Genomic DNA, 14,629 nt, shown 5'->3' on the forward strand with positions numbered 1-14,629 from the left:
AATCCAGAAGACAGGATCAAATTCTCCACTAGACAAATAATGGTGTAGTGTATGTTGTCTTCCACATTGTCTCATGCTTCTGTGCTTCTCTGGAAATTGCTGCTTTCTAGTCACTGTTTTTAGTGCAAAGAATAAACCTGCTGCCAATCATGTAGAATTAAACTCTCACACTTCCAGTAATGTTTGCTTCTGTGTTGTTCCGTTTATTTGGATTTTTTTTAAAACCCATAAGCCTTATTACAGAAAATCTTGTGGCTCTGGTGATATGTGCTATATTCACTCCATGACCCTTTTAAAGCCAACGCTGCTGCTCTGGACTCTAGGCTCTCCCCGTCTCCTGACAGCCTTCATTGAACTTAAAGGCCCAGTTATTTTTCCCTTTAACTACTTAGTTCTATAACATCGACAGCACTTTAAAATGAATTGGATTATAAATGGTACTATCAATTCTGAGGAAGGCAGCCAAGGAGTTTCGGAATTCTCATCTCTGCATGAGTCAGTCCCTTCACCATTTCTCTTTTGATGGAGCTGGTTTAACCTTACATGACCTTACATAACCTTATATGACTGTGGTTCTGCAAGTTTTGAAGGGCTTGATTGCAGAGAAGATTTCCTTTTCCGCTTTTTAAAAATGCAGATACTTCTCTGTGTTTAAAGAGACTTCATTCTTATTGCATAATACGACCTCATTTTGTTTCTGTGGCAGAGATCTGTGTTGCCATAGAAAAAGAGGAATGTTGATTTAAAGAGATTCTTAACCTCCACAGAGGGCCTTCCAGAGCCAAAACAAAAAAGAAAGCTTTTTCCACAATTAATATTGCCCATCCACAAATGTCTTATGGGTCAATCAGATGGTATGCTTTGGGTCACTTTAAGTTATTTTTTTTGCCAGATTTTTACATTATGTACTTGTATATGTGTTTATGTGGACTATAAATATTCCATATTCTTTAAATTTGTGTTTATACAGAGTTGTGTTTTACTTTCATAATATAAGAAGGAAAAATAAGCCTATAAGCATAAACATGGTACTGTTATTAGAAGTTCATCTAATTGTGGTTGGCAAGTACTACAACTAACATTTTCTGGGGGGAAAAATTGACTTAAGAACTCTAGAACTGCTTATAACTCTTTCAAAGGTTTTTCCATATTAGTACTTAAAGTAGCAGTCAATCCTTATTTAAGAATTTATTTATAAATAAATGTTAATGTAAAATAAAATAAGAAATATTTAAGAATCTACCTAATACTAGATACAGCTAATCCTCCAGAAATGCCTCTGCACAGATAAATAGATAGGTTATGGACAGACTGTATCTCACCGTCTGTGCTAGGGAGGTATATATTTTACTGATATCAGAGATTTTAGGATATTGCAAACCAGCTTCCTTTATGATCAGTGGTTTGTGATTTGGTTCTGGCTGTGAAAATTAGCATGTGTTTAAAACCTGTCTCATTTCTACCCATCTTGACAACATTAAAAAGTAGCTACACTAAAAGAGAAAAAACAAAAGATTGTTACGTTGCCCAGGAAGACGTTAACTATTTAGGCTTCCATGAGAACAGCATGACACCTCACTGGGTTTTCTAATTTTATTGTACTCTTTAAGACTCATCAAGATAATACAAATATGATATAACTCTCACCCAAAATTTCCAGCACGCTGTCTGTAATGTTAACTTGAAACCCACGTTCATAAATTCACAGTTCATTTGAGCCTCTCTGAATGTGGTAAATGTATACTGTTCTATATTTATCACAAAACTGGTAAGAAGTTATGAGTAATAGTAATGCCCGAGCAGATAGTTAAAATATAAATGAACATAGACCACAAATACTGGTGCCTAAAAACTGATCCTTTCCCGAGCATTTAAAATGTAGGAAGGGAAAAACACGGTCAGAAAAAGAGATGAATATCTATTCCACATCGTTCTGTGGTCTTTAAAATATCCTTTCCAAATGAATCCAGGCTGAAGGAACTTGGTGAGAGCTGTCCAAGGGCATAAACTCTTAGCATGTCACTGCACTACTTACCACTGGGTGGCAATAGAGAGCAAGAATCTTACAGACCTTTTCCTCAAGGTTTGTGCCCACAGTTAAAAATAACATCAGGAGGGGGAAAGACAAAAGATAGTCTCCTAAGATAATTTGCTTTCGTATCCACACAAAACATAAACAGGTGCCAAAAGGACAAAATAAAGACCATCTATTCCATCATAGTAATCGTTATGCAATAAAGAGTGCAAGTCAAAATTATAAATCTGTTTCTTCTTTTTACTTAGTTGTGATATTAGGAAATTACCTTTGGATTTTAGTTTACTGACCTGGAAAATGAAGTTGAATTATTACTGTTTTTGTTTTTACATGACTGAGACACTTGAGGATTAATTGGTAAATGTCAACTGTCATAGTTCTCTGATGAATGGGTAAGGTTGACATGGCATCTATACACATCAGAGGAAATATGTTTGTGGAAATGTGGATTCCTTCATGGATTCCCTGAGGGGGACAAGCAAGATCTTAATCATCATCCTGTCCAACTCCTTGATTTTAGAAATGAGGAAGCTTAGGTGCATACCCACGGTTATATAGTCAATGTTAACACCAGAAAGACACAGATGTGCCCTCATAAATATCTATTAATGCTACTTACTCCTCAGTTGACCAAATACTTTTAAAATAAATTAACTCAAATACTGTAATGTCATCTTTCCTCAAAACTAGTTTCTAGTTATACATTCACATGGCAATGATTCCTGTTAAAGGTAGCCTTAGAAAAGTTCTAAATCTCACTATTATTGTAGATATGCAACTTCGCTGCTAATAAAAACTGTGATAAATCCTGGCCTGAGTATGTGAACAGTATAGAAATCTGATGATTCAGAACAAAAGGGGAGGGAGAATCCTATTAGAACACACGAAGAAAAAGACGTATGGGGAAAGATGGGTAAAAGCAAGGACGTTTCTGGCCAGCACACCCAGGAACACAAGTTCTTGAGAGGTAGAGGCCTATGGAATTAAGGGAGCCACATACTTCTGGCAATAGCCCAGAATTATTTTCATAATTCTCAAAGGGATGGTTCATTTAAATGTTTTATGGATGAGTTTAATTGAAGAAATTAGACTAATAAAATTGTAATGACGATAACGAAAATGTGCTATACCAATTTTAAAAGTAGGTTGTTTTATATTAATGAACAATCTGATTTTTAAAGTATTATTCAGATGTTAGCATAAGGGAGCAATGAAATTGCTTTGAGCAAGCCCCGGATGCCATGACGTAAAAGTCAAATTTTACTCAACTTTAAAATATCAGAATGATTTAAACATGTGGAAATAGGCATTCAATTTTTAGAGCACAATATTTTATAAAATATTTTCTCTTAAGACAAGAACAAATAATATTTCTTATTTATAACTTTGTTATGCACTGGCAATGGTGCTATGATTGTTTTTGTGAGACAACAGAACCTATCTTGGTATATGATTTGAAATATGGCATTTTTTTTTAAGTTACATTTTTATATACAGTATTTCTGATTGACTAATATGAGCATTTTCAATAGTATGTGGCTTGACTGAGTAATTTTTGGCCAGAAATTTTACTCTTAGAAATACGTTCTAAGGAATGGTTCAAAAGAAGAATGGTTCTTTGTATAAAATGTTTATAGCATTATTTATGATGATTACAAAAGGCTAGGCCAATCTTAACTTCAAAACAAAAGAGAAAAATGGTTAAGAGAACAACAACAAAATATGTATATACATACACACACACACACACACACACACACACACACAAGTGAGGGAGTATTATTCTGCAGTGATTTAAAATGAAAAGGAAGACTGAGAAAGTCTGGAAAATTATTATAAAACATAATAGCAATTAATATATACACATCTTATTTCTGCATAAAAGTTATATATATATATATGATTAGATGAGAACTTGAAGAAATGTAAGAACATATGGACTTATAAATAACTTATATTTGCTTCCTTTCAAATATTTAAATTTACTTAATATGTTGAATTAAATGACCTTAAATGGCTGAAAATGGTTCAGTCTTAATAATTTTTAAAATAGTATATTTTATAATTTGAATAATAGATACATTGTTAGTAATTTTATATTGATTTATAGAAGTATTGTACTCTCTTAAGTCATACATGTGTCCAATCACTTTTATCCATTCTTTAGTCTCAAGTTTATGTATTCTATGCATAGACTGTTGAGCGAAATTGTTAAGAATACTGTTAGTAAAGATTTCCAATTAATATAGTCAAAGCTTAAAGTTTTAGTAATGTAAGTAACTAGTCTTCTTGTTCTAGATAGACAGCTTGGATGGGAAGGGAGTGGATAAAGAATTTAGGAAGGGAGCAGATTATAGACTCGTAGATTCAAAGGAATCCCAGAGTTCTCCCATCCATTCTTTGACCAGTGGGGTTTCTGTGGACAGTTTGCCGGGAGAAATTCCTAGCCTTTCAGTAATCCACTCATAACTCTGGGATCCAGGGATTAGCCCTGATGTCTAAGGACATGGATCTAATAACCAATTCAGTAGTCATCCAGGAGTCACTTTTATAATTGCCATACAAACTCTGTCTCATTTCACCATGTATCCATCATTTAAAAGAGAATCCTTTTGAAATATTTTGTGAATGAACTGTAATTTTTTCCCCTTAAAGGTAACATTTAGGTAGTCAGTATAAACAACATTGACTTTACATATTCAACAAATGTGTTAGCTTTCATTCATTGCAATTTTTATGTGGATATGTGGGATGCTAAGGCTTGTCATTTCCAATATTATAAGTATCTATTACAGATACTGGTCTTGATGCTTAGTTTAAAAAGAAAAGAAACTCTTTTGAGAGTTCAGTGCACTGGGAATTTCTACCAATATTTCTCTTCTAAGGTAAAATGTTACATGTTACCTGGATATTGTTTGTTGCATTTATTTAAAGTTCTCTGTTTGTTGCATTTATTTAAAGTTCTCTGTTTTTCCTTTTAAATATAGCATGTTTTCTCCACACTAAGAACAGAGAGTGTTAATTCAAATGTAGCATGGGATGTCTGCCTAGCAATATTTTCATCTGTACTGTATGTGAAAATGTTGTCTGTGAAGGAACAGTATATTAGAGTGAATGCGGATACTTTGCTGTTAAACTCAATGTGGTTTATTTTCTGCTTGTTTGAGAAAACGCTGAAGGATAAGGCTGTATGAAGGTGTCCAGACTTCCCATTATAGTGGTTTGGTGTCTTATGTTCTTGCCATATTCCTGGTCTTTGAAAAATCAATGGGACTAAACCCTGACTTTTCCTTAAAGCTTGAGCAGACTAGATTATAGATATGTTCAAAACATTTGAACCTTGGTTATTTTGAATTAATTTAAAGCACTCTTCGAAATATTAATTATTAATCCTGCAGAAACCCTTTATTTGGTTTTTTTCTTCCTCTTGGTTTTTTACAACAGGAAATATTAAATGTCAAGAAAAGTACCATGCCATTATCCAAGTTATCTTTTAATTAGTACCAGTTTAAACATTGATTACATTGAAAATCATTTCATTTCAGCCACAGCGTCCTGTGTTTACTCATGAAAACATTCAAGGTGTGGGGGAACCGTAAGTATTCTTCTTATCTTCTAAATTCAAGACTAACCTTGACCCACAAAATGGATGACTGATGTCCCAAAAATAGAGGACGGTACAATTTTGCGAGTGAAAGAGATCAAAGTAACTAACATGAGACCTCTTAAAGAGCAATTGCAATAGTCTCCATCTTTCATAATGGAGAACAGAAGCTGATTATAAAAAGAAACCCATGATTTTGCAGCGAAGACTTTGATTTGTGCCCTAGAGCGAACTTCCAATACCACAGTGACTCCTAAGACTTGTGAATCTGCCTCCTTCTCTATGCCACTCACCATGTAGATTCTAAGAACTACAGCTTTAAAGACACAGAAAGCACTCACACGTTGTTTTTGCACATATTTGGAGAGCAGGAGACCTAACGTCATAAATTAGTGATGGAATTCCAAAGTTACATTCTGAGAAGGGTCTTTGAAAATGGCAGTATTAAAACATTCACTGTCATTCAGTTAAATGCCTTTTCACACTTTCAAATTCCCTCTCCTTGCTGATACGCAAATCAAATCAACCTGAAGGTGTTAGACATTGTCTTGAACACTCTCATGTTTCGTATGTCTGTTTCTGCTCCATTTTGCCCATGAGAGATGTTCAGAGACGCTCTATCTCCTCTTGGCTCCTGCCTATTCTGTGAATCAGTACCTAGACCTCTGGGAAGGAGCATTTACAGAACTGAACCTTGTCAGGCAGACCTGAGCACACACAGTAAGCCTTCAGCCCACCACCCAAGCTCTGCACACTTGGACAGAGCACGTCGGCAGGGTCTGGAGTGTGTCCTGCTATCTTCATCACCATCCATTCCCTGCTCACTTCTCACAGACCTGGCACTTAGCTAAAAGCATGCTCTTCAGATACCGTCTCTCACCTGAGACTGGCTCTCACCGAGCACAGCCAGAAGGTTTTCTTGTTAAGGAAAAGACTATGAAAAGAAGAGGTTGGAAATAAGAATCATTTAAAATATCATTTAACGGGAAATTTTTTAAAATATAACCTGTCATTCTAAAGTTTTGGTTTGTTTATGTTCTCATTTATGCAAACAATGATAGGATCACATCACCAAAAAATGAATTCCAGGGCTGTTGAGGTGTACTCCATTAACAATACATTACGTTAGCAACTCTTAAGGATTTTATGAATTCATAGGTATGTTATGTTCAGTGTTTTATGTAATATGGAGTGAATACTTCCAGTCGTGGTCACTGAGTGTTTATGAAACCACAGCATTCACAAATGGGAGAAGGCACATTTTCAAAGTCCGGTTTTGGGCATTATAAACATTCTTTATTAAATTTCTATTTGATTACTACCCCAATTAGTGAGATAATGGGGTGTCGCTTAATCTCTTTCATTTAAAAAATGGACTTTGAGTGAAAATAGGGATGTTATAATGTCACTAGAATTCAGAATTGTGGTAAAATTGTTATAGAAAAAATTGCAAGTTATAGTGAAAGCTTCAAGTTTGGCTGGGCATTAGCTATTTAAAAGACTAATTTGCTTTTGAGGCATCTTGAACCCACCACCATCATTCATCTCACCAACACATCTTTCAAAACAGCATTTTTTAATTATAATCCAACTGCATTTCCTGTCATGCCTCACTGATTTTGAAAGCCAACAGAGGCAGGAGGATTTCCGGAAGGTTTGTTTATGTTTCCATGAAACTCCCAATTTAAAACAATATATACATATTTATTTATTTTTCTGTAGTTTAACCAAACCAGAATGGTAAGTACATTTGGACAAGTATGCTGGCTTTTGTCATACCAAAGTGAAGTAGGAGGTCATGCCAATTTTGGATTTTTTAGCTCTTGGGACCTTGAGATTCTTCAAGCAGCTGGGGTTTGTGGCCTTAAATAGGCCTGTATCCATAAGTGGTTGGAGATGTGCCTGGGTAAAAGCAAAGCCTGAAAAGCCCAGAGAATATGATGTATATCCATTGAATTAGCAGCCCAGGAATGAATGACGGTCTCTCTCAAATGTGAAATTGGGAAAGGAACTATGTTGAAATCAACTTTCCCCAGGGCTATACAAAAAAATAACATCCCTTCACATTTCGAAGTTAAATCCTTAAAGCAAACTACAAAATAATTTGACTACTCCAATCCACTGCTGGCCCCATGCAAACATCCAACCTAAGTAACGTTGGTATTGAATACCTCTCAGTCTTTTTTCACACTGTTCCGAGATTCTGGCTAGCTTTCTCTGTCCTTCCCCACAATCAGAATCATCATTCAACAGAAGACCTCAGAGGCCCAATCTCAAAAGAGGACAAGTGGCTGAAAAAATTTACTAAGAGGACAAAATATTAACAGGGGAAGAAATCTCTAGTGTTGGAATGTCAGCCTTTGGTAGCATGCCAGGGAAGATAATGTTTTCTAGAAGAATGTTAGGCACCACATCCTACCAACTCTTTCCCAGACACCACCCACCGAAGCCAAATTCATCCTGGTCTCCCAATTTCAAAAAATTCACGGACAGAGAGGAAAGCCAGTGGAGTTATGTCCCTGATTTATGACATAATGTTTGAGTTCAAGTGATAGAACAGTTTTGTTCTACAAAAACATGATTTTCTGACTGCATGAAGTAAGTACAGATAAATCATTCTTGTTCTTGAGCAGTATACAGCATTACCCACTTTTTAAAGTTGGCTTTAAAGAACCCAAAGTGCCCTAAAATGTGGTTCTTATTTTCTTACATTGGCAGAATTACTTAACTGTGATGAAGAGCAGCAGAAAAAAATTCATTGATTTTTTTTTTTAAACACCCCCCTCACAGTATTGGTAATATTTTAGTAGTACTATGAAGTGTTCATCTTAACTGCATGTCCCCTGCTTCCTGGTCTCCTCAGCTGCTAGAATCGGTGCCTTCACTTTCCAAATGGCAGTCCATGTTGATATGCATTAAAAAACCAGCTACTTTATTACCATAAATTTAATGTCTGAATTCATCGCTGATCATTGTCAACAAAACATATGCTCTCAAAGAATTCAGACAGAGGAAAGGAATGGTAACATTCTATCAGTAATGTTTTTATATATAAATTATTTCAAGAGAGAGTTATTACATCACACACAATTAACCAGGGTCCCATTTTAGAAAGGAATTTATGTCCATCATCTACTATTTGAGATTAGCTTAGTGACAACTAAGCATAGAATACATCCACTTGATTTCATAGGTGAAGTACATCAAATTTTCAAACTCTAAATCCTCAGAAAACACCGATTCAAACTATGAAACTAAACTGCTTGAAAGAAAAAACATACAAAACCTGTTTTATAGTAATTCCCACATAGTGATTTTGAAGACATATGTCTGAGACAGATTGTATATCTCAATTTAGAATCATTTGAAAATTCAACTTGCAAGCTACAATTATCTCCTTCTGATTTTGACTTGCTCAAACTGTATTTCCTTGTTTTTATATAGCTGAATAATGCACTTAACACTTCTTTTATGTTCTGTAGTATTATTTAATGTCTAAATGATAGATATCTATGCCTGGCCAATTGACATGCAGGTCTGATTTATAAATGTTAAATGTTTTAGCTCATGGATGTTATCTTGCTTGAAGATAACTTGCTTGAATATTTCCCATTGCAAGTTTTGAAATGCTAATAGTGATCTAATTCCCAAGAAAGTCTAAATATTTCTATTTACAAACTTACCAAAGACTTATATTACCTAACTAGAATATGTTAAAAAAATAGAAATGTTAAAAGTAAAACAAATATTATATAGCTTCTGTAGTTGCACAAAGGTGTAAAGATTTTTTTAAACACATCCATTTGTCCTGTTTAAGGTTTCAGGCTCTGTATAACTATACTCCTAGGAATGAAGATGAGCTGGAGCTCAGAGAAAGTGATGTCATTGATGTGATGGAAAAATGTGATGATGGATGGTTTGTCGGTATGTGTACATTTCCTTTCAGACACATTTGACCATTTTAAATGTGTTCACTTGCATGGCTCGATGTGATTGTCAAGCTTTCTTTGATTTCATAATGCCTTTGATCTTTCATACATTCATATACATTCAATCCCAAGGCAATGGTATTTTTAATGTAATTTAGTACTGACTACTTTGGGTATATGTGATTTTCTGCTAGTTTTATTTCCAGGTAAACTGAGAGAAGAAGTTTTCTTTAGCACCAACCAGGAAAGACAGAGATCTAAGAAGAACAACAACAAAAAATGTTCCTTAGATGAGAGAAATATTAATACTGTGTTCGGTGGAGAATGTGAGTTGTCAGCAGGGAGGTTATAATTTGAGAAAATGAGGTGAAGTGAGCAATTCACTGATTTACTAAGTCTGTTGTAGGTACCCTGAAAGTCCGGTGGTTCACCTTAGCTTTAGTGTGTGGTAGAAGTAGAGAGAAGTTCCATTCTGACCACTTAAATGACAATCCTATTCTAACCATCTTGAAAGAAGAATAGATATTTTCTGAGAGAAAATTTATAGACAAGAGTATCATATGCCAGAACACAGAGGAAAGAGGTAGTAAAAACATAATAAAGGCATAGGCAGATGGAAGAGACAAAAGATGAGGGAATAAGGGCTGTTTATAGACAGGCAATCAGTGAGGAAATAATAAAAGAACCACAGCCAGATTTGTCTCTGTTTCTATTAATTCCCACTTAGAGGTAAAATGAAATGGCTTACCTACACAGGAAAATCAGTCATCAGACTAGACAGTAAGTTCCAGACTGTCAAGGAGAAACAGAGCTTAGCGATCCTGTTCACTCTGTTTGACCTGGAAATCCTAAGGAAGGACTTAGCACACGTTTTAGAAAATGATTCGAAGGAATTAACGTTATTTGAAACCGAAGGTGATCATACTGATGGCCATTGTGCATTTGCTTTCACTCATATTAGAAATCATACCCAATGATAGAATCCCCACCCGCAAATAGCGACTTTGTAAATTGTTCAAATTTTCTATATTTTATTAAGGACTGGCAGCGCTATTTGTAAATGAATCATGTGGCATTCAACATGATCTATGAGATCATAAAGCGATAGTGACAGTGTTCGCAATAATGCCTTAATGAGATGTGACAGACCTTTTGATCACCGAACCAAACCTTACTGTTGTGCTTTTCCAGTCCATCATATCATACTGCCACCCTCACCCTTGTTTAGATGACTACCGTACCTGAACATGTCACCCCCCCCAAATGCTTTTCCTAATCCATGCCTCACTCTTGTCTAGCAGCCTTGGTGATGGAGCTTTATTATACTTACGTATCATTATACTTAAAAACCAACCCACTCAGCAGGGTTGTCTTTCCCTTCAGTTTGAGAGGCTGAGCTTTTCTGTTTAACCTGATGTGACGGAAGCAGAGCCTTTAAGTCTTCGAGGCCCGGAATGCATCAGGCAGTATAGATAAGACTGCTTACTTTGTCTTCCTAACAAAGGAAGTTTGAAATGAATGTTCTTCTTTTCCAAACCTTGCAGGGCTTGCTATCTTAGTGAAGTCATGTAAATAGTTTTCCAACCCACATACATGCACTGGTATCTCACTGTTTTTACCCCCCTTTCATTTATTGCTTCTATTTTCAGGAACCTCAAGAAGAACCAAATTCTTTGGTACTTTTCCCGGAAACTATGTCAAGAGGCTGTGAATCACTCTCCCTCCTATTTATGCTGCATTTCAGCACCATATCAGCATAGCCTCGCCTGAAAGATCCCCGCAGGCCTCCCTCTGTCATGCCTTATGGTTTCCAATAGAAGTCACCCACCATCACCATCTCCACCTGCCACCAGACCACCAGCAAAGTAACTGCCACCGCGCCTTGGGGAGATTGGCAGACTTATTTCCGTATGAACGTGCATATTCCTACTTTCTGTTCTAAACTGAAAAGTCTATATGTTGGGATGAGGAAGAAAATTCATTATATTTAAAAAGGGTTAAATATTTGAAAGTGTCTCAAGGAGGCTCTGGTCCACTTTGGAAGATGTTTGCCCTTCAGGCAACCAGAAGATGGTTTACTACTCAATGCTGTGGTGTGCATTTTCACATTCTTAGCTTGGCAGTATATTTTCCTTTCACGAGTTTGCCTAGTGTCCTAATTTACACAATATGACAACTGTACTTCAGCTATTGTTTGCCTGCACTTATATGTTGTAATATGCACAGTGATTACAAAATCTAAAACAAAAGTAGGAAAGTTAATTCGGATGAGTGTGATTTTGTTGATTGAATGTGAATTTTCAAATAGGAGTCTTTTCCTGCGATTCTTTTGTACATTTTAGAAGTGCAAACACTAAGTGAATAAGAGCTTTGGGTAATAATTATAAGACTATAAGAGGTTTAGCTAGACTACAAAAACAATATTGTGTTGTAAAGTTGCATTGCTATTTTATATTAAAATGTAATAATCAGCATCATGAACAATAAGCTCTTAGTGTTTTATTTATCTGATAAAATTTAAATAAAAGCAGTGTTAGTGAGAGGTGCAAAGAGTTATTCTAACATAGACACTTGAAAGTATCTGTAAGCAATATTCATAGGTAAGACTTTTAGGGTGTGTACACATATACATTTGCGATTGTATGAGAACAGACAATCCATACGATATGTTGTACATTTTATGGAAATGTAAAAGAATCCCACATGTTATTTTATAGAAATAGAGTACTTTAGAAGCATCACAAGTATTAAGCTGGTTTTAGCAAGGATTATGATCGATACAATTATTTTTACTACGATAATTATTTTTCTTCTATGGAACTCAGAATCCTGGCTACATTTGAAAACAGGAACATGTTGAGCCTCATTTTCCTGGTGTGTGTGAAATATTTCCTCGGAATACATTAGGCACTTTTTAGAGGCAATGTTAAATCATTCAGGTCATATTTTCTGCCCTGCAGTAGAACTTTACAGAATGATATTGGGACCTGAGAGATTTAATGTGATTAATAGTGCCTGAATTACACACACCCTGAGAACTAGCTTTGTATTTCTTATGACTTTGCATAAGAACTGTTCATATTTGGATCTTGGGCACCTTACAGATAAAACTTTTTATGGCATTTCTTCTGTGGACAACGATTGATCTTTTCACAATGTATGTAGACTCTAGAATTTTGTACATATGTTTGCTCTTTTTTTGTACAGACTATTTAGTTGTTGAGAAAACAAGGGAATTTCCTAATTTGGTCTTTATCCTTCGCTTAAACTAAGCTAAAGGTTATCCTTTACATATCCCACAGATCTTAAGCACGCATTGATAGTGTGATTCTGTAAGATAGCATTTATGCAGAGTTTATGAACTTAAAAGATCTTAGCAGCCAAACTGAAATGTACATAAATATCGATTACAGAGGGATTTCATTGGGAAGAAGCTAAAGAAACATCTTTGAGTAGCCTACCTAGATTACTGTCAAGTTCACAACCAGCTTTATATTTGAAAGGCTTTCGGTTTGAAATTAGGTCAACTGCATGCAGCTTTGCTGATAAATGAATAATTATCTTTGATGCCATTTATGAGAAAAGACTTCAATATCTGTTGCCTGTCATATTTAAGAAAAAATGGCTGTTTCTACTCTGTATCTGATTTTAAAAGGAAAAATATTCATACCTGGCTTTCAGGTAATTGACTTTGAATTCTTACAAGCAAAGGTCATTGTGTTTTTTTCTTGAATAGAGATCTAATAAATTTTGCTTGGAAGTATACTTCATTTTTTCTTCTTAATGTGTATCCTTATGTGAATTGTGTATTTTATCCCAATTTGTTAGATAAACTAAGAGAAAATGCATTTGTTCTGTGTTCTCTTGACACACAAATGGAGAAAAGATGTATCTGCATCAGCTCAGAGGATATTTTTCAACCCACCACCACCAATATTTTTCAACCCTCACTTGCTAAACACACTTTGGGCTAAAATTTGCTCTTCAGCTAAAACAACACATTTTAGGATATTCCTGCCTCACAAATAGCTAATTTTTCCAAGGGGAAGTTAATTGCAAGAAGGTGTAAACACTTTCCCAATTCAACTATCTTAAAATTTTAAATCCTTGCCCTAAAAAGCTTTACCACTATTGGCATGTCAGACTCACATTAATACCTACAAACTTTTAATAAATTTCAAGTTATGTGTGGCAGTTGGGGGTCATTTCTTTTCCTCACACAAATTGTAGATAGTTAGCTCTCCATCTTGGATCCCCCTAATATACTTTGGTCCCTTCTGGCTCTAAGTGTTTCAGCTCTCTTCCACATCTATCGCTCACATGTTCAGAAACCGTTACGTTTGTTGGTTGTCAATTCACTTAACAAAGATGTCTTGTCACGTTGCTTCACCTTAATGCCCATCCTCATCCCCTCTATTCCACTGGATAATTTCCACTACACAATTAGCTTTCCACTAATGTGTGTTCCCTTGGTCTGAAGACTATGCCACATAATATCCTTTTGCTCCTGTTTTCATCAGAGCATTTGTGGGTAATTTAACCAGGTAAATCTGAATTGGATAAAATGCAGGATGCTTGTTTGCACTCAGAGGTTGCTTCCCATTTCTCTTTACACGTGAATCTGTTGTGAAATGATCAGCACTCTAAAAATATAAATCTGGGATTTTAAAGACACATGCATCAAAATCTGGATTTCTTTGTCCCACCTGAGAATTAATCATTTGTGCTTCTCTGTAAAATCCGCTGAGGTGCAGCCTCAGCTTTACCCGAGCCCTGAGCTTAGGAAGTCCTACCCAGGTATGCAGTGCTCCCAGGCTTCTATCACAGCCATGCAGGCACTGCTATGGGATCCAGAAGAGCTGTAGCCATGGTTTGACCCTCCTGCCGTGCTTCTCATTACAAATGTCAGGATTCTGGGTAGAATTTGAATGATATTTTGTTTCAAAATTGATGCTTAATAACCTATTTTACTTGATGTTATGTCAATGCATGCTCATCATTACACACCAAGAATTACTTAACACATCTCATTTACGTTACTGAAGGCTGCCTTGGTAGGTG

General features: G+C 35.6%; 1 protein-coding gene across 30 annotated transcripts in view; it reads left to right on the forward strand.

Moving 5' to 3' along the window:
- Positions 1–13,416, forward strand: part of SORBS2 (sorbin and SH3 domain containing 2) — a 312,931-nt gene extending 299,515 nt beyond the window's left edge. For 24 of the 30 annotated variants that reach the window (XM_033103959.1, XM_033103958.1, XM_033103960.1 and 21 more), the window contains 3 exons: positions 5,581–5,630; positions 9,457–9,563; positions 11,218–13,327. In XM_033103959.1, coding sequence (XP_032959850.1) covers positions 5,581–5,630; positions 9,457–9,563; positions 11,218–11,279 — 219 coding nt within the window. In that variant the 3' untranslated portion in view covers positions 11,280–13,327. Of the gene's footprint in view, positions 1–5,580; positions 5,631–9,456; positions 9,564–11,217 lie in introns of all 30 variants that reach the window. The other 6 variants (XM_033103987.1, XM_033103962.1, XM_033103981.1 and 3 more) reach the window with 2 other exon arrangements.
- Positions 13,417–14,629: the final 1,213 nt, after the last annotated feature.

The sequence above is a fragment of the Rhinolophus ferrumequinum genome, chromosome 4, assembly GCF_004115265.2.
Source record: "Rhinolophus ferrumequinum isolate MPI-CBG mRhiFer1 chromosome 4, mRhiFer1_v1.p, whole genome shotgun sequence".
NCBI classification, from domain to species: domain Eukaryota; kingdom Metazoa; phylum Chordata; class Mammalia; order Chiroptera; family Rhinolophidae; genus Rhinolophus; species Rhinolophus ferrumequinum.